The sequence below is a fragment of the Balaenoptera ricei genome, chromosome 1 (assembly GCF_028023285.1).
Source record: "Balaenoptera ricei isolate mBalRic1 chromosome 1, mBalRic1.hap2, whole genome shotgun sequence".
In the NCBI taxonomy this organism is placed as follows: domain Eukaryota; kingdom Metazoa; phylum Chordata; class Mammalia; order Artiodactyla; family Balaenopteridae; genus Balaenoptera; species Balaenoptera ricei.
Window position 1 is genome coordinate 131,038,830 of NC_082639.1, and position 21,498 is coordinate 131,060,327.

Here is a 21,498-nt window from a genome sequence, read left to right on the forward strand (position 1 = left end):
AACACGACAATCCAAAACCTGTGGGATGCAGCAAAAGCAGTTCTAAGAGGGAAGTTTATAGCAATACACTCCTACCTCAAGAAACAAGAAAAATCTCAAATAAAAAATCTAACCTTATACCTAATAGAACTAGAGATAGAGAACAAACAAAACCCAAAGATAGTAGAAGGAAAGAAATCATAAAGATCAGAGCAGAAATAAATGAAACAGAAACAAAGAAAACAATAGCAAAGATCAATACAACTAAAAACTAGTTCTTTGAAAAGATAAACACAATTGATAAACCTTTAGCCAGACTCATCAAGAAAAAGAGGGAGAGGACTCAAATCAATAAAATTAGAAATGAAAAAGGAGAAGTTACAATGGACACCGCACAAATAGAAAGCATCATAAGAGACTACTACAAGCAGCGCTATGCCAAAAAAATGGACAACCTGGAAGAAATAGACAAATTCTTAGAAAGGTGTAACCTTCCAAGTCTGAACCAGGAAGAAACAGAAAATATGAACAGACCAATCACAAGTAATGAAATTGAAACTGCGATTAAAAATCTTCCAACAAACAAGAGTCAAGGAACAGATGGCTTCACAGATGTATTCCATTAAATATTTAGAGAAGAGCTAACACCCATCCTTCTCAAACTCTTCCAAAAAATTACAGAGGAAGGAACACTCCCAAACTCCGTCTACAAGGCCACCATCACACTGATACCAAAACCAGACAAAGATACTACAAAAAAAGAAAATTACATCCCAATGTCACTGATGAATATAGATGCAAAAATCCTCAACAAAATACTAGCAAACAGAATCCAACAACACATTAAAAGGATCATACTCCATGATCAAGTGGGATTTATCCCAAGGATACAAGGATTCTTCAATATATGCAAATAAGTCAGTGTGATACACCATATTAACAACCTGAAGAATAAAACCATATGATCATCTCAATACATGCAGAAAAAGCTTTTGACAAAATTGAACATCCATTTATGATAAAATCTCTTCAGCAAGTGGGCATAGAGGGAACCTCCCTCAAGAGAATAAAGGCCGTATATGACAAACCCACAGCAAACATCATTCTCAATGGTGAAAAACTGAAACCATTTCCTCTAAGATCAGGAATGAGACAAGGAAGTCCACTCTCACCACTATTATTCAACATAGTTTTGGAAGTCCTAGCCACGTCAATGAGAGAAGAAAAAGAAATAAAAGGAATACAAATTGGAAAAGAAGAAGTAAAACTGTCACTGTTTGCAGATGACATGATACTATACATAGAAAATCCTAAAGGTGCCACCAGAAAACTACTAGAGCTAATCAATGAATTTGGTAAAGTTGCAGGATACAAAATTAATGCACAGAAATCTCTTGCATTCCTATATACTAACAACAAAAGATCAGAAAGAGAAATTAAGGAAACAATCCCGTTCACCACTGCAACAAAAAGAATAAAATGCCTAGGAATAAACCTACCTAAGGAGGTAAAACACCTGTACTCAGAAAACTATAAGACACAGATGAAAAAATCAAAGATGACACAAACAGTTGGAGAGATATACCATGTTCTTGGATTGGAAGAATCAATATTGTGAAAATGACTATAGTACCCAAATCAATCTACAGATTCAATGCAATCCCTACAAATTACTAATGGCATTTTTACAGAACTAGAACAAAAAATCTTAAAATTTATATGGAGACACAAAAGACCCCAAATAGCCAAAGCAATCTTAAGGGAAAAAAACAGAGCTGGAGGAATCACACTCCCTGACTTCAGACTAAACTACAAAGCTACAGTAATCAAGATAATATGGTACTGGCACAAAAACTGAAATATAGATGAATGGAACAGGATAGAAAGCCCACAGATAAACCCACACACCTCTGGTCAACTAATCTATGACAAAGGAGGCAAGGATATACAATGGAGAAATGACAGTCTCTTCAATAAGTGGTGCTGGGAAAGCTAGACAGCTATATGGAAAAGAATGAAATTAGAACACTACCTAACTCCAAACACAAAGATAAACTCCAAATTGATTAAAGACCTAAATGTAAGACTTGACACTCTAAAGCTCTTAGAGGAAAACATAGGAAGAACACTCTTTGACATAAATCACAGCAAGATCTTTTTTAATGCACTGCCAGAGTAATGGAAAAAAAACCCAAAATAAACAAATGAGACCTATTGAAACTTAAAACCTTTTGCAAAGCAAAGGAAGTACAAACAAGATGAAAAGACAACCCTCAAAATGGTAGAAAATATTTGCAAATGAATCAACAAACAAAGGATTAATCTCCAAAATATATAAACAGCTCATGCAGCTCAATATTAAAAATACAAACAACCTAATCAAAAAATGGCGAGAAGACCTAAATAGACATTTGTCCAAAGAAGACATACAGATGGCCAAGAGGCACATGAAAAGCTGCTCAACATCACTAATTATTAGAGAAATGCAAATCAAAACTACAATGAGGTATCACCTCACACCAGTTTGAATGGGCATCATCAGAAAATCTACAAACGACAAATGCTGGAGAGGGTGTGGAGAAAAGGGAACCCTCTTGCACTGTTGGTGGGAATGTAAATTGATACAGCACTATGGAGAACAGTATGGAGGTTCCTTAAAAAACTAATAATAGAATTACCATATGATCCAGCAGTCCCACTCCTGGGCATATACCCAGAGGAAACCGTAATTCAAAAAGGCACATACACCCTACTGTTCATTGCAGCTCTATTTACAATAGCTAGGTCATGAAAGCAACCTAAATGCCCATCGACAGATGAATGGATAAGGAAGATGTGGTACATATATACAATGGAATATTACTCAGATATAAAAAGGAACGAAATTGGGTCATTTGCAGATACGTGGATGGACCTATAGACTGTCATACAGAGTGAAGTAAGTCAGAAAGAGAAAAACAAATATCGTATATTAACGCATGTATGTGGAACCTAGAAAAATGATACAGATGAACCGGTTTGCAGGGTATAAATAGAGACACAGATGTAGAGAACAAACTTATGGACACCAAGGCAGAAAGCGGGGGTGGTGGTGGTGGTGGGATGAATTGAGAGGTTGGGATTGACATATATACACTAATATTTATAAAATAACTAATAAAAGCCTGCTGTATTAAAAAAATAAAATATAATTCAAAAAAAAGTAAACGTGTTAACATGGTAGGTGCTCAATAAATAAAAATCATCATTATCATCATCATCGTGATCATCAGGAACTGAATCAAAGTCTATGAGTTGTACTTATTTTATATTCATTTGTATTCAGTCTGATTAAATGAATTCATGAATAGAAGAATGAATGATTATTTCTAGAAAACAGTAAAGGGGAGCAGACTAGAGAGAACAAAATGACAACTTTGGTCTCAAATTGTGAGGTTTACTTTGTTCTAAAGTAGCAAGTAGGGCCTGGCCTTCGTTACCCAATACTTACTAGACAACCAGCGACATCTCTGAAATTTCTGCTCTTGAAGTTTGAGCATAAGAAGGGAGGCAGCACTGATATGCATGCAGCAAACACATTTCTGTATTATAAATATGGCACAGTAATTACGATGGCCACCCCAACTGATGAAAGGTATGACTGATTTTGCTCAAGCTCAGAGGGGCCATTGTCTCCCGAAATGAGTGCTTTGTGCATCATGCAATGCCAGGCAATGGTTGGTCCAGGGCACCGAAGCATCTAAACTCAATGCAAGCTGCTTTAAATGTTAACATTCAGTCCTATTTCTCAAAGTGTGGGTGTCTCCATCTCTATAATAGCAGCTTCCCACCTGCTCAGAAGAACCAGTGTAGAAGCTGCCCTTCCCACCAGACCTCTGGGAACAGTGCTGCAGCAGGCATCTGAGCTGGGGTGGGGGTGACAGACGCCACAGAGGAGGTGCCTATGAGGTCATTCTTGTCCCTGCCACGATTTCATGGGAACAGTCATGCAGACACTATCCATCTTGTATTAAAATCTGAACAACGAGAGTAGGAGTTAAAGATTAGCTTTGATGGAGCGCTTTGGGGTAGACAGAGGAGAATATTCTGATGAACCGATTTTGTTGTTGTTGTTGTTAGCTAGAGCTATCTAGGAATTAAGAAAAAAATTCTGTGGCTATGACTTGAGCAGAAGGGAGAGGGGGACCAGGCAGTGGAAAATAGAATGCAACATCTGAGAGTCATAGAAACTCAAGGCTGAAGGAAAACTAATGGGTTAATTCTATGTTAATTCTGAGGAAGGACATTATTTTTTTTGTCAAAACATATTATCCAGTGAACCTGATGAAAGGTCATGAATCTGGAGAAGAACCATTTAGGAAAGGAAACACATGCTCAATTCAAAACTGTCGGTTCCTGGGACATATTCTACACCTGGACAGCCTTAGCGTGCTGATGGGGGACAGCCTGGTGCATGGCATGCAGCTGCTGGAGCTGTTTGGAGACTGAGGAATTATTTCCAACAGTCTCTGAAAGGTTGTGGCTTCCTCAGTGACGTGTTTGTGGTTTGCAGATGAATGGACAAAGAATTAATTCTCACATATAAATAAATATGTGTAACATTTACATATGTATCCAATCCCAGTGGGGACCGGTGAGTGACGCCATGTCTGCATCTATCAGGAATTCGCTTTCTTGCCAGAGTTCAGTGATGCTGTATTATCTCATGAGAAACTGCAGAGATTGAAATGGGAGCAGCACCTTGGTTCCCACCAAACAAATAAATCCCGCACTTACGTGGGAGTTGGTTGGTTGGATGATTTTTTTTTTTTTTCCTGTGCAGAGTGGTGCTATTCCTGAATCCCTAAAAGCTTGTAAGCACAGAGAGGATAGATGCTCACTTCTCAGTGTCAGGCTCAGTGCTGCAGAATGGCCTTCAAAGTGGGAAGAGAAAAACGTCCCCACCTACACACGTCCAGTTCCCTGGGAGGTGATTCAAGCTAGTTAAAGTGATGTAAGGGAAGGTTTCAAGTAAGAGAGTTATCAGGAGTTTTCACTGTGGGAAGGTGTGGGAAAACAGTTCTCACTCCAAAGGGCTGTTAAAAGGATCAAATAAAATGATGCACGTGAATGAAGTCCTTTTCCACTATAAAACATCATCATATCAATGTCAGGTTTCACCACTGTTACAGTTCCTATGCACCTGTGATGTTTTGTTATTCATTCGAGAAATTTATTAAGGGCCTACTTTGTGCCAGGCAATATGCTGAGATGCTGAAGAAATATGACCTAATTCATGCCCTAGAGGTTTCATTCAATTTGGAAAAACATATACCGTCATGACTCAGGAAATTTAAGGATGCCACTAAAATGTCTAGACACACCAGTGGGGTAGTGAGTCATGCGCTGCTTACCATGGTGACACGGCAATCTCATTCTGCTGCTGCTCCAAGTGTCCCTTTGAAAAAGTACCATTTCCTTGACAACCGTGGTAGCTCTCAGCTCTAACACCACGCAACCAGAAAGAGGTGCAGCCAAGTGAAGCCTTCCTTAGAGGGACCGCTTCTAAGTTGACTTGCTGTGTCTTTCTGAGTAATTCTCTCCTCTCTCCCCCCACCCTTTGGTTCTCCCAACCATCAGTGACATGTCTGGGTGATGTAGTGTGATGAGGAAGGGAGAGAGTGGGGTGGTGAAGGAGGATGGGCAGACCATTGCAGACCAAAGCCAAGGATAAATGTTGCTACCAGAGATTTGAATGTCTTGGGCAACTTAAGAAAAGTTGCACATCTCTATTTGTCAGTCTTTGATATCAAGACCTTGTACCTACCTACATAGCTCCATGTTCATTAATTTCCTAGTGTCTTAATGATTGGTGGGCTCCTTCTACTCTACCCCAGCACGTGAAACCCCTTTGGCCTTGGAGTCAGGACCTTTCACAGTTATATCCTACACCCTAGCCATCCATGCCTGTTTGCCTGCTGTGGTGGAGTAAGAAAAGCTTTATGGAGGCATTTTGGAAAGCTGGACGAGGTCCCTGCCCCATCAGATAGCTACTGATATCAGCTGACCTTGATCTCTGAATTTACCATTTATCATTGCTTCAAACAGAAAAATGTTAAGAGTTTGGAGATGCATATCCCTAGAGACATTGTGCCCCACTTGGGCACCTGTGGAGTAATGCTCTCTGGTTGCAGAGAATAAGCATAACCCACAAGGCTGTTCTTCCAAGCATCACACTGTGGAGAGATACATCCTGTGAGTCACCAACCTTCAAAAGTTGACACTTTTGGATTCCTTTGTCCAAAGCAGAAATGTCTGACTTGTTTGCAGACTGAAGAACTTGGGACAAGTTATGTTGTCAACATCCAGTGTAAGTTATCAGGGTAAATAAATATACACACATTCTCCTAGTCAACTCAAAGGCTAGGTCAGGGGATATTTGGTATCAGCCCAGGGAGTGGGAAAGGAACAAAATTTCACAGACTGGAATTACATAGTTATCTAGAAAGCACTAGCCTCCTTTTTCAGTCTGTAATTATATACTATGTTTGCCACTCTGACTTGGAACAGGGTTGGCGTCTTCCAAAGAAGTCCCGCGGGAAAACATAGGTTCCCAAATGGGTTCAGCAGCCTTGGATGTGATGAGTAGTTATTTTGATAGAGGGAAAAGAGCACTGAAACAGGAGTCAGTACACTTCAGCTTAGAAGTGAACCCCCATGAAATAGCTGGGTGGTTTCGGGCAAGTCACATCCTTGCTCTAGTCTGTTTGTTTCCTTTTCTGCCAAAAGAGGGGTATAGGAGCATTGGGTTGATGACCTGTAAGGTCTCTCCCAGTGTGAATATTATTCTGGTGTTTTCTTCCACTCATCCATCCATCCATCCATCCATCCCCTTCTATAGGCTAGATGCTATATTTAAAACTTGTTTGTGACAGCCCAGGTTTATTTGAAGCCAGAAACCTGGACCAGAGCACCGCCACCCCCAACCCCCCGCAAGCTTCCCTCCAGCCCCAGAAGCAGTGAGGAGTTGCGTTTGGCTGCTAAACTCACCAGCAGGAATATGGGCATCTCTTGCTGTAGCGACAGCAGTAAAATTGCCACTCCCGATCCAGCACTGACTCAAAGTAGCGGCTCTGGAACCCTGCCACCAGTCCATTGTTGGAGCACGTCTGGTACCTGAAGAGAAGAGAACAAATCCAAGTAAACCAATGATGCACAAGTAGACCCCCCCCCCTTTCCAAGATCCCAGCTCCCTCAGTTATTGAGTCATGCCACTCTTTCAATGACCTAGATTCCTTACAGTTTATTCCATTTTTATGCAAATCATAAAAAAACTTTGTTTTACTGGTAGGAATGATGTATACTCACCATTAATATTCAAATGGTTCACAGTCTTTCAACCGAAGGAAAATTGGGAAACTCTGCTCTTGTTAGACCTCTATGAATATATTGTTAGATGGAAGAATGCATAAATGAATGGACATAGAGGCATCTAGAATTTTTACAAATGCAATATTGTATTGTTCATGCCATTTAAAATAAAAGATAATATAATTCACATTACTTGAATTAAAATAAAAAGAATACAAAGAGAAGCTTTCACAAGACCTTCTTAGAAGCATAAGCCTGGAGACTGAGCACAAAGATACTCAACAGGCAAAGCCCAGATGGGCACAGCGATTTGTACAGGGTGACCCAGTACAGGCTGTGGGGAGCTGGGACCACAGCCCCAAGTTCTCACAACTTATCCAGGAATTTTTCTATTGCCCACTAGACAGCAAGCTCTACGTGGTCAGGGAGTGTTTTGGTCAAAATTCTATTCCCAGTGCCCACTGTGGGTCCTGGCATATGGAGGCAGTCCTTACAGAGTGGTGACGGGCCACCTGAACTCCTCAAACATCCTCTAAGGGTCCCTTTCCTGTCCAAGCTGCTCAGTTCTAATTCTTCTAGTCCACAGACCCTTCCTGCAGTCACATGAATTTTCACTCTTTCATTCTGTCCGGGCTGCTGTTGATCTAGGAATCAGCCTGTTTCATCTTCACAGCACCTTTCTAGCTAAGCGTTGGCTTAGAACAGTGTAATCATTTCTCCCTTTATTCCATCTCCTGTCCCACTTTCTCCCACTCCTTTCCCACATCCCACCAGTGCCTTAAGGCTTGCTCCTTTTGCTGTGTTGATGAGATTGCTGTACTCCACCTGGCCACAGTGGGCTCCCACCTTGGGCAGAGTGAGAGCTTTCATAAAACCTTCCAAATGAGGTCTTTAGCTACCTCTGCTTCTTTGTATTTTTACCGACCTGGCCATTGATCATGTTCCCTCTTATGAGTAAGCAGAGAAGGCAGTTGTCTGTGTCACGACCTGAAAGCTGCTGGAATATAACCCTGCTTTTCAAGGAAAGGTAAGTTTCCAGAAAATATAATAGATAAAGTAAGAATAAGTACCCAATGCTGATAGGTGAGAGGGACCTTGCTGACACACAAACTATAAAACCGTCAGTGACTGGATTTCATTTCATTGTTTTTAATTATTGGAAATGATCTTCTGGATCTGACAAAACTAGGTATTAAATATATTTCATGTCTGGTCAGAAAGCATCTGTACTTTTCATCATTTATTATTCATTTATTCATTTATGCTTATATATATTCAAACGTGTTTATTTATCCATTCATTCATTCATTCAACAAACTTGTACTCCCTCACTATTCTGTATCAATCACTGTGCTTCTGTGTTGAAAGAAGAATTGAGAGATGGGCTTGGTACTCGGTCACCATACAAACTGGCTTGAATTCCCTGTTCCCAGGACCTGTAAGAAGTTCTGACAGACCTTAGAAAGCTCAGCTGTAGGAGATCAATAGTGCAATTTATGACAAAAATTGTGACCTATGCCCTTTGATGATCTAGTCTTCTTTGCTCTACCAGTGCTCACATCTCATCAGGAGTATTACCACCTTGGAAAACACCTGGTACGTATCAGGAAGCCACACACTTGGAATGGACAACCAAGGTCTGAAGGGTAGACTTGGGGGCTGATCTTCCAGCATGGTCTTATTCTATCCTAATTCTAGCAATGCAAGTGAAAGCCAACTTCAACAGAAAGCTCTAAGAGTTGTAAACAAAGCTCATATGTGTCCAGAGAGAGACGGTGCAGCAAACTGGTGCTCTCTGTGATCTTCCTCCTTACCATCACTAAAATTATGCCTTCCTCTAAAACAGCCTTTTCAGAACTGAGCCAGGCTGTGGTTTCCCTGGAGCTGTTGTTCCATTGTCTTGGTTTGTCCTGTGCACTCAGACTATCACGGGGATAGCATTCCCGGGGTGGTGAGTTCCCATAAGCAAAAATAAATGTAGCAAGATAAGCTGAATGGTTTCACGGGATACCAGTTCTGAAGGCCATCCAAGTTCCATGAATTCTCCGCCGGCTGCCAGCCAGGCAGCTGACCCCGTAGTCCTATATGGGAAGTGTGTGTGTCACTCTCTCACACACCACCTCAGATAACACTGCCCTGTGAAGATTATTTGGACACTACAAGCCCAGGGCCTAAGAACATATGACGAAAGTTAGACAACCAAACAGAGCTCACCTCCCCCAGCTTCTGTCCCATTGCACTCACATTTTAGTAGAGTGAGCCTGCACTGGAGTTTGGCAGTACATGAGGCCAACACAATGAAATTATTCCTTCTAGAATTGGATTTTTGTAAGGGTACATTTTCACACTCATGTGAGAGCAGTATAGCAGGGCGGTTAAGAGCATAGGCTATGTTGCTGGACTGATGCTCCAACCACTTCTGACTGTGTCACCTTTGATAGGCTTCAGACCCTCTAATGGTCTCAGTTTCCTCATCTGTAAAATGGGCATAATAACAGTACGTACTTATTAAAGTTATTGTGAAGACCAACTAAGGCGATGTATATACAACTCTGGGGATAGTGTCTATTAATGGCTAATAAATTACTTACTATTGTCATCATACTTTCATTTAGTCCACACGGCACTTGTGAGTATACTCTGTGAAATCTGCCTTTGGCTTCCCAGTCTCCATCAGTGGAAAGCTCGTGGACTCATATGTGTTCCTTGAGCTGCTGTTTCTCTAAAACAAAGCTCACAGCAGTTGACTGTCTTAGTTGCTGACACACCCACTTTGCAGCATAGATATTTGAGTATGACTTATTGCCCCCAATAGATGGTAAAGTCCTTGAAGGAGAAAGATCACTTAATCTTCAATTTGAATTCCCCACAGTGCCTGACAATGGGGTCCAGCAAATGTTTGATGGAAGAATGAATGAACAAATGAATGATCAGGGCATCTTCCATTATCAGAGGCAGAATGGACTTTTAAAAGCCTGTCATTCAAATACAGGAAGGGCCCTGAAACTCCCTCCAAGTAGTTTTCAGGAACTCACATGAGCAATCCATCTTCCCACTTCCACCTTCTCTTTCAGGAACAAAGCCTACTCCAGGACGAGGGTGCAAAATGAATATAGCTTTAGGCATTCCTCTCCCTTTCAATCACCTTTTTAAAAAGTACCTTATTTAATAAGACTCACCTAAACATTTGGCCACAAACTGCAGGATTGCAAACACAGGAGCCAGGCAGGTGAGAAAGGGAATGAGGGCAGCCTGTCAGTGGGAGCGGCGGGGGAAGTTGGAGAAAACTTGAATCATTAAAGTGATTCAGATTCAATTTTTAAAAAAGGTTGATGGTGAAAGGACATTCCTGAGTATCTGCTTTACTTCCCAGCACTTGGTTGTTGCTCCTGAATGGTCCACAGAAAAGAGTTTGAGCCCAAGACTGCAGCTTTCCTGGTGAACAGTGACAGGACCCCAGCTGAGCCCTAGGCACAGACTCCCTGAGAACATTCCCTCAGAGTCTGAGGACCCTGGGGTGCCCTCATTCAGGACTCTCTCCTCTCCATTTGAAAAGACATATTTTCTTTCTTATCATCCCTTTGAAGCCTGGAGGCTCAGTTTCACAAACTGGAGCACTGTTAGCTATGATCCACCTGACACTAGAAACTTTCTAGAAGGAAAATCAGCAGACAGTTACTCCTCCTTTGACAATAGTCATGGATCTTTTCTGAGAAAGTAGTCTTTCTGAAAGTGGTTTCTCTCAGGGCCTTCACCCTGAAAACAAAGACAAAACCTCCTGTGTCCACAATAGCAAAACATGGAAGCAATAGGATGCAGGGGAAAGAGCCCTTGTTGAGGAATCAGCAGACATGAGTTCTGGTCCTAGCCCTGACCTTCACATGCTGTGTGGAGCCTCATCTAAGTCACTGTGAGGATGAAATAAAATGATGCCTGCAAAAATCTTGGTGAAGATAGAAACAGGAAGATCCAGGATCCAAACTCAGATATTTCTGAGGCCAAAGCTCCTGTTCATGAACTTTCAGGGAGCACAAAATGCTGCTCCAGTATTGTCATTCTGCTTCTGGTCCAATCTCCAGCCAGGCTTTCTCACTGTTTTTTGTGTTCTTCATTGGGTCCAGGGCTGTTGGTCAGGCCCAATGATGGAGGCCAGGACTGGAAGGTGTGCACATATCTGGTTTTGCTGGTGAACTCCTCTGTGAAGTTTTAGTCTCTCCTTCCAATCTCTGCTGGTCTCAGTCCCAACTCAAAGAAAGTCCAAACTCTTAGCAAGTTGGGGGTGGCATTGGGTTAAGCGGAGAACAGGGTAAAGGAAAACAGCACTATCTTGGTTAAGAGCTTTTACAATCCCATCAAATGGATGGGCTGGTTGTGCTGGTATCTTTCTTCCAGCTCTATAAACATACAGATGTGTTTCCAGGACTGCTAGCCAGTCTTCAGCTCCATGGCAAATATGGAATAAGAGCAGCTTTGATCATCATCCAGGCTGGTGGCCACTCCATGTGACGGGAGACCATGTGGCAAAGCTCTTACTCCCCAGTGTTTCTCTCCCAACCCAGCTTGATGAGGGTTTAAATTCCACCAAGGGAGACTCATTCTTTTAGAGTAAAGTTTGACTCCTGTAAATTCTATGTTCCCCAGAATAATCCTTAGAGTTGCTATCAGACATTTATAACATGGGTCACAGAGTTTCAGAATGTTTGTTAAGTCTTTCAACAAATAGTCATTAGAACCTACTCTATGTCTGGTGCTGTACTTGGTCTGCAATCCTTTCCAGACAACTGTGCTAGTAAGAGACACCACAACAATACAGATATTGGAGAGAAGAAGTAGCTTGGTACTAAAGACAGAGAAGAGGAGAAACAAGAGACAGGCTTGGGATGGTGGGGCAGTGAAATGGCAAGGGGCAGAGGCAAACAGTTTTGGAGCAAGTTTGCCTGTGTAAAGGAGGTTTAAAAGTTCTGGATTTCTCTCTTAAGCCCCAACAGAATGACTCCATTCCCCATCTTGTCCTTTCTGCTGACATTTATACCTACTTCCGCAAAATGGAGATAACAATTTCTACCCTGATAGTATTACATGAAGATTAAAGAGATGCTATATGTCAAGTGTCTACCCCAGAGCATAGCACAAAGTTTATTATGAAAGGGCAGGAAAGGAGCTCTCCCAGAGATCTCCGTCTGAACACTAAGACTGAGCTCCACCCAAGAGCAAGCAAACTCCAGTGCTGGAAGCCCAATGCCAAACAACTAGCAAGACGGAAGCACAACACCACCCATTAGCAGAGAGGCTGCCTAAAATCACAATAAGGTCACAGACTCCCCAAAACCCACCGCCAGACACAGTCCTGCCCACCAGAAAGACAAGATCCAGCCTCATCCACAAGAACACAGGCACCAGTCCCATCCACCAGCAAGCCTACACAACCTACTGAACCAACCTTGCCCACTAGGGGAAGATACCAAAAACAACAGGAACTATGAACCTACAGCCTGTGAAAAGGAGACCCAAAAGACATTAGGTTAAACAAAATGAGAAGAAAGAGAAATATGCAGCAGATGAAGGAGCAAGATAAAAACCCACCAGACCAAACAAATGATGAGGAAATAGGCAGTCTACTTGAAAAAGAATTCAGAGTAATGATAGTAAAGATGCTCCAAAATCTTGGAAATAGAATGTAGAAAATACAAGACATGTTTAACAAGGACCTAGAAGAACTAAAGAGCAAACAAACAATGATGAACAACACAATAAATGAAATTAAAAATTCTCTAGAAGGAATCAATAGCAGAATAACTGAGGCAGAAGAATGGATAAGGGACCCAGAAGATAAAATAGTGGAAATAACTACCACAGAGCAGAATAAAGAAAAAAGAATGAAAAGAATTGAGGACAGTCTCCGAGACCGCGGGGACAACACTAAACACACCAACATTCAAATTATAGAGGTCCCAGAAGAAGAAGAGAAAAAGAAAGGGACAGAGAAAATATTTGAAGAGATTACAGTAGAAAACTTCCCTAACATGGGAAAGGAAATAGGCATCCAAGTCCAGGAGGCACAGAGAGTCCCATACAGGATAAATCCAAGAAGAAACATGCCAAGACACATAAAATCAAACTATCAAAAATTAAGTACAAAGAAAAAATAGTAAAGGCAGCAAGGGAAAAGAAACAAATAACATACAGGGGAATCCCCATAAGGTTAACAGCTGAACTTTCAGCAGAAACTCTGCAAGCCAGAAGGAATGGCAAGACATATTTAAAGTGATGAAAGGGAAATACCTACAACCAAGATTACTCTACCCAGTAAGGATCTCATTCAGATTCAACAGAGAAATTAAAACCTTTAGAGACAAGCAAAAGCTAAGAGAATTCAGCACCATCATCCAGCTTTACAACAAATGCTAAAGGAACTTCTCTAGGCAGGAAACACAAGAGAAGGAAAAGACCTACAATAACAAACCCAAAACAATTAAGAAAATGGTAATAGGAACATACATATTGATAATTACCTTAAATGTAAATGGATTAAATGCTCCAAGCAAAAGACATAGACTGGCTGAATGGATACAAAAATAAGACCTGTATATATGCTGTCTACAAGAGACCCACTTCAGACCTAAGGATACATACAGACTGAAAGTGGGGGGATGGAAAAAGATATTCCATGCAAATGGAAATCAAAAGAAAGCTGGTGTAGCAATTCTCATATCAGACAAAATAGACTTTAAAATAAAGACTATTACAAGAGACAAAGAAGGACACTACATAATGATCAAGGGATCAATCCAAGAAGAAGATATAACAATTGTAAATATTTATGCACCCAATATAGGAGCAAATCAATGCATAAGGCAAATGCTAACAGCCATAAAAGGGGAAATCGACAGTAACACAATCATAGTAGGGGACTTTAACACCCCACTTTCACCAATGGACAGATCATCCAAAATGAAAATAAATAAGGAAACACAAGTTTAAATGACACATTAAACAAGATGGACTTAATTAATATTTATAGGACATTCCATCCAAAAACAACAGAATACACTTTCTTCTCAAGTGCTCGTGGAACATTCTCCAGGATAGATCATATATTGGGTCACAAATCAAGCCTCAGTAAATGTAAGAAAACTGCAATCTTATCAAGCATTTTTTCCGACCACAGTGCTATGAGACTAGATATCAATTACAGGAAAAAAATGTAAAAAAGTACAAACAGATGGAGGCTAAACAATACATTACTAAATAACCAAGAGATCACTGAAGAAAGCAAAGAGGAAATAAAAAAATACCTAGAAATAAATTACAATGAAAGCACAGCAACCCAAAACCTATGGGATGCAGAAAAAGCAGTTCTAAGAGGGAAATTTGTAGCAATACAATCCTACCTCAAGAAACAATAAAAATCTCAAATAAACAACATAACCTTTCACCTAAAGCAATTAGAGAAAGAAGAACAAAAAAACCCCCAAAGTTAGCAGAAGAAATCATAAAGATCAGATCAGAAATAAATGAAAACAAAATGAAGGAAGCAATAGCAAAGATCAATAAAACCAAAAGCTGATTCTTTGAGAAGATAAACAAAATTGATAAACCATTAGCCAGACTCATCACAAAAAAGAGGGAGAAGACTCAAATCAACAGAATTAGAAAGGAAAAAGGAGAAATAACCACTGACACTGCAGAAATAGAAAGGATCATGAGAGATTAGTACATGCAACCATATGCTAAGAAAATGGACAACCTGGAAGAAATGGACAAATTCTTAGAAAAGCATCTTCCAAGACTGAACCAGGAAGAGCTAAAAAATATAAACAGACCAATCACAAGCACTGAAATTGAAATTGTGATTAAAAATCTTCCAACAAACAAAAGCCTGGGACCAGCTGTCTTCACAGGTGATTCTATCAGACATTTAGAGAAGAGCTAACACCTATCCTTCTCAAACTCTTCCAAAATATAGCGGAGGGAAGAACACTCCCAAACTCAGTCTATGAGGCCACCATCACCCTGATACCAAAACCAGACAAAGTTGTCACAATAAAAGAGAACTACAGGCCAATATCACTGATGAACATAGATGCAATAATCCTCAACAAAATACTAGCAAACAGAATCCAATAGCGCATTAACAGGATCATACACCATGATCAAGTGGGATTTATCCCAGGAATGCAAGGATCCTTCAATATATGCAAATCAAGCAATGCGATAAACCATATTAACAAACTGAAAGGTAAAACCCATATGATAATCTCAATAGATGCAGAAAAAACTTTCAACAAAATTCAACACCCATTTATGATAAAAACTCTCTAGATAGTAGGCATAGAGGGAACATACCTCAACATAATAAAGGCCATATATGACAAACCCACAGCCAACATCATTCTCAATGGTGAAAAACTGAAACCATTTCCTCTAAGATCAGGAACAAGACAAAGTTACCCAATCTCCCCACTATTATTCAACATGGTTTTGGAAGTTTTAGCCACAGCAATCAGAGAAGAAAAAGAAATAAAAGGAATCCAAATTAGAAAAGAAGAAGTAAAGTTGTCACTGTTTGCAGATGACATGATACTAGACATAGATAATCCTAAAGATGCTACCAGAAAACTACTAGAGCTAATCAATGAATTTGGTAAAGTAGCAGGATACAAAATTAATGCACAGAAATCCCTTGCATTCCTATACACTAATGATGAAAAATGTGCAAGAGAAATTAGGAAACAGTCCCATTTACCATTGCAACAAAAAGAATAAAATACCTAGGAATAAACCTACCTAAGGAGACAAAAGACCTGTATGCAGAAAACTCTAAGACACTGATGAAAGAAATTAAAGATGATACAAACAGATGGAGTGATATACCATGTTCTTGGATTGGAAGAATCAACATTGTGAAAATGACTCTAGTACCCAAAGCAATCTACAGATTCAATGCAACCCCTATCAAATTACCAATGGCATTTTTTACAGAACTAGAACAAAATCTTAAAATTTGTATGGAGACAAAAAGACCCTGAATGGCCAAAGCAATCTTGAGAAAGAAAAAAGGAGCTGGAGGAATCAGGTTTCCTGACTTCAGACTATACTACAAAGCTACAGTAATCAAGACAGTTTGGTACTGGCACAAAAACAGAAATATAGATCAATGGAACAGGATAGAAAGCCCAGAGATAAACCCACACACATATGGTCACCTTATCTTTGATAAAGGAGGCAAGAATATACAATGGCGAAACGACAGTCTCTTCAATAAGTGGTGCTGGGAAAACTGGACAGCTACATGTAAAAGAATGAAATTAGAACACTTCCTAACACCATACACAAAAGTAAACTCAAAATGCATTAAAGTCCTAAATATAAGGCCAGACACTATAAAACTCTTAGAGGAAAACATAGGCAGAACACTCTATGACATAAAGCACAGCAAGATCCTTTTTGACCCACCTCCTAGAGAAATGGAAATAAGAACACAAATAAACAAATGGGACCTAATGAAACTTAAAAGCTTGTGCACAGCAAAGGAAACCATAAACAAGACGAAAAGACAACCCTCAGAATGGGAGAAAATGTTTGCAAATGAAGCAACCGACAAAGGATTTATCTCCAAAATTTACAAGCAGCTCATGCAGCTCAATATCAAAAAAACAAACAACCCAATCCAAAAATGGGCAGAAGACCTAAATAGACATTTCTCTATAGAAGATATACAGGTAGCCAACAAACACATGAAAGTGTTCAACATCACTAATCATTAGAGAAATGCAAATCAGAACTACAATGAGGTATCACCTCACAGTGGTCAGAATGGCCATGATCAAAAAACCTACAAGCAATAAATGCTGGAGAGGGTGTGGAGAAAAGGCAACCCTCTTGCACTGTTGGTGGAAATGTAAATTGGTACAGCCACTATGGAGAACAATATGGAGTTTCCTTAAAAAACTAAAAATAGAACTACTCTTTGGCCCAGCATTTCCACTAGTGGGCATATACCCTGAGAAAACCATAATTCAAAAAGTCATGTAGCACAATGTTCATTTTAGCACTATTTACAATAGCCAGGACATGGACGCAACCTTAGTGTCCATTGACAGATGAATGGATAAAGATGACGTGGCACATATATACAAAGGAATATTACTCAGCCATAAAAAGAACCGAAATTGAGTTATTTGTAGTGAGGTCAATGGACCTAGAGTCTGTCATACAGAGTGAAGTAAGTCAGAAAGAGAAAAGAAATACTGTATGCTCACACATATATACGGAATCTTAAAAAAATTGGTTCCGATGAACCTAGGGGCAGGACAGGAATAAAGATTCAGATGTAGAGAATGGACTTGAGGACCCGGGGAGGGGGAAGGGTAAGCTGGGACAAAGTGAGAGAGTTGCATGGACATATATACACTACCAAATGTAAAATAGATAGCTAGTGGGAAGCAGCTGCCTAGCACAGGGAGATCAGCTCGGTGCTTTGTGACTACCTAGAGGGGTGGGATAGGAAAGGTGGGAGGGAGATACAAGAGGGAGGGAAGGGATATAGGGTATATGTATACATATAGCTGATTCACTTTGTTATACAGCAGAAACTAACACAACAGTGGAAAGCAATTATACTCCAATAAAGATGTTTTTTTTAAAAAAAAGAAAGGCAGTAAGGCAGGAAAGGTAGTAGTTGTTCTTATTACTATTATCATAAATATTTTCAGTTAAATGGAAAGAGAAGCTACAGCCTAGTCTCCACAAAACACTTCCTGTTGGAGCCTACATTAGGAATTTTCAAGGTTGAACTCTTCCAGTGGGGCAGTGAGATTAGCCTTAGAAAGTAGATAATAAAACATAATTTCAAGCTCACCTGCTCCAAGAAATCTTCCTTTCTTGACAATTCTAACTCTTACTGATTTTTCTTCCTCATGACACGTTGATGTCACCATCACACATTTCACCTAACATGTACTATCTCTGAACCATCTCATGGTGGGATAGTGCAGGGGTTTTGAAGGTAAACACTGTACCACCGATTACTGGTCCCCCTGCCACAATGATGGGGGTATGAACAGTCTCTTTAAATAATGCTGAGTTATATTCAGTCTGCTCTCTTCCTGCCTACATCTGGGTAAGAGTTCTGCTATCTTCTCCTTGTCGGGTTTTAATTCTGCTAGTATCTAGCAGGTTTCAAGATGGTGAATCAGAAATGAACTGCTGAACAGCTTCTCTGGATAGAAAGCCATAGGACAGGAAAAGGGAGAAATAGAAATTCTTCCCAAAACACAAACTCCTGCCCTGTTTTAGAAAAATACAAGCAGTAGAGGCTAACCCAAAGGCCTCTGTGAAGATCCAGGTTATATTATGAGATGCATTTATGTCCTGAGATCACTTTTGGCCTGAGAACAATTCCAGGTCATGCAGGGATTTCAGGCTTAATTAACCACAGGAGCTCCTGAAGTCAATTATTTACAATATTTGTTAACCAAGAGATCTAATCTACCACTGTGTTATCTGAAATGTGAAAAATATTTGACACTCATATTGTACACTTAATATGTATACTGAATTATATGTTCCCAAAACAAAATGGTACCTATCAATGGTCTTTGTAATCTAGCAATTTGTATATTTCAACTCCAGCTTTATAATTTACCAACTGTGTGATATTTATCTCTTTGAGTTTCAGTTTCTAGAGAGTAGTCATAATAGTAAGGATAAATAACTCTTATAAAGGACTTACCATGTGCCAGGCATTGTGTTAAGCACTATACCTGCATTAATTATTTTAATCACCAAAACAATCCCGTGAAATGGGCTTGGATAATCAGTTCCCTACCACCACCACCATTTGATGGATAAGGAAACTCAGGTTTAGAGAGGTTAAGTAATTCCCCAAAGGACACACAGCCACTAATACATATATATTATCTCGTTTTATTCTCACAACAATTCTGGGGCATTGTCTTTGTAGAAGTAGAAGCTGAGGCTTAGAAAGTTGACATGACTTTCCTAAAGTTAGTAGTGGGGCTGCATTTTGAGAACTGTTCTGTTTGTCTCCAAAGTCCATATTCTTTCCATTACTTCAAGATACCTCGAAGAAACACACACATACACACACAGAGAGAGAGAGAGAGAGAGAGAGAGAGAGAGAAAGAGAGAGAGAGAAAAGTATCCTAACTCTGTGGAAATCTCTTATTCATTAGGAATATTATATCTGACAAGTATGCAGACAGAAGCAAATCCCCTACTGGGAGGAGTGAACGTTTACCATCCTTAAGAGCACAGCCAAGAGCCATTTTGCAAAGCCCAAGTTCCCTCAGACAATTGATTCCTAGATCTCAGGACAGTGACCAAGATGGAAAGTTGTCAAGAATCCTAGATCTGCTATAACTCTATTCTCCCACACTCAACCTTGTTTCCCTCAGAAGACAATCTTACATAGATGTGATATCTTCTTTAGCCCAGAACTCACTACAACTTTATCCAAGACCAAAAATACCACCAACATTTAATATTCACCGGCAGCACTGTGGCATCAGCACTGTGGCTTGGGTTCCACCTCTGCACTAGCTATGAGCAGGCAAGTCTCCTAATGCTTCTGAACCATGGTCCTTCATGTATAAAATGGGGAAAACAGTAATGCTGCCTTGCAGTATTATTGTGAAGATCAAATAAGATTAGACCATGAGTAGTACAAGGGCATAGACTGTATGTTATTTATCTTCATAATCTTGGAGTCTGGCAAAGTTTGTGATAATAAACATTTGGTAGTGAATGAATAAGCAAATGAATGTATGAATGAGGAATACTTTATAAGCTATAAAGCACCATATCAATTAGGATTAAGATAATAGCACTTATACTTAATGTACCTGTTTCATTGCTTTTTCAATTGCTTCACTCTTGGCTTTAATCCCTAATCTATCATGTAGGGAGGTTGTTCTAGATTTTACATGAGATCCCTCCCAGTGCTGAGATTTTGTGATTCTGTTACACTCTGCCTTTTAAACTCCCAATATGTACTCTACCAGCCTGCATCCTTATTTTTTAATCTTTTAATTCTGAAATAATTTTTGAGATACAGAAGATTTGTAAAGATAATACATAGGATTCATGTATGCCCTTCACCTAGCTTACCCTAAAGTTATCTTTCATCACTCTTGTGCCTTTATGAACACTAAGAAATTAACATTGTACACCACTAAACTCCAGACTTCATTTAGGTTTTACCGGGTTTTCCATTAATGCACTTTTTCTGTTACAGGATCCAAACCAGGATACCATGTAGCATTTAACCCGTATGGCTTTTGCAATAAAGAGTTTTACTATTGTATTTTTAAAAGCATATTGGGACATTAAGATTTGGGGGATAATGGAAACCTAATAAAGAATTTATCCTGAGGTAACAAGTGTGTCAGCCATCCTCTGCGCATGGTTTAGAGAACTTCAGGAAGTCAAAAAAGATGATCCTGCATGGCGGTGAATGCAAGAAGCCAAAATGAAATGTGTACAATAAAGTTGAGCCCCATATTATAGACACTGGAACATTGAGAATCAAAAATGTAAGCATAAGTTTGTTTTTGAAGTCTGTGAGTCTGTCTGTTTGTAAATAAATTCATTTGTATCATATTTTTAGATTCCACATATCAGTGATATCATATGATATTTGTCTTTCTCTGTCTGACTTATTTCACTTAGTATGATAATCTCTAGGTCCATCCATGTTGCTGCAAATGGCATTATTTCATTCTTTTTTATGACTCAGTAGTATTCCACTGTATATATGTACTGGGGGGGGAGGGATAAATTAGGAGTTTGGGATTAACATATACACACTACTATATAGAAAATAATCAACAAGGACCTACTATACAGCACAAGGAACTCTACTCAACATTCTGTAATAACCTATATAGGAAAAGAATTTGAAAAAGAATGGATATATGCATATGTATAATTGAATCACTTTGCTGTACACCTGAGACTAACACAACATTGTAAATCAACTATACTCCAATATAAAATAAAAAATTAAATCAAAAAATGTAAGCAAAATGGTTTCCCTTGCAGGAAGATCTCAGGCTTCTTTGTTGAGGGCACTGTGGGCTTCTCAATGCACTAACTAGTCTTATTTGGTCTTTTGCTACATATTTAGTGGGGCCTACTATGTGCCAA

The 21,498-nt window shown here is 39.6% G+C and overlaps 1 protein-coding gene and 1 long non-coding RNA gene across 2 annotated transcripts in view; one reads left to right on the forward strand and one right to left on the reverse strand.

The window, feature by feature from the left end:
- Positions 1-21,498, forward strand: part of LOC132373155 (uncharacterized) — a 45,114-nt gene that overhangs the window by 14,724 nt on the left and 8,892 nt on the right. The window lies entirely within an intron of this gene.
- The window catches only part of DPT (dermatopontin), a 61,468-nt gene that overhangs the window by 14,622 nt on the left and 25,348 nt on the right, over positions 1-21,498 (reverse strand). The window contains exon 4 of the mRNA XM_059935788.1: positions 7,009-7,134. Within this exon, the coding sequence (XP_059791771.1) occupies positions 7,009-7,134 (126 nt within the window). The remainder of the gene's footprint in view (positions 1-7,008; positions 7,135-21,498) is intronic.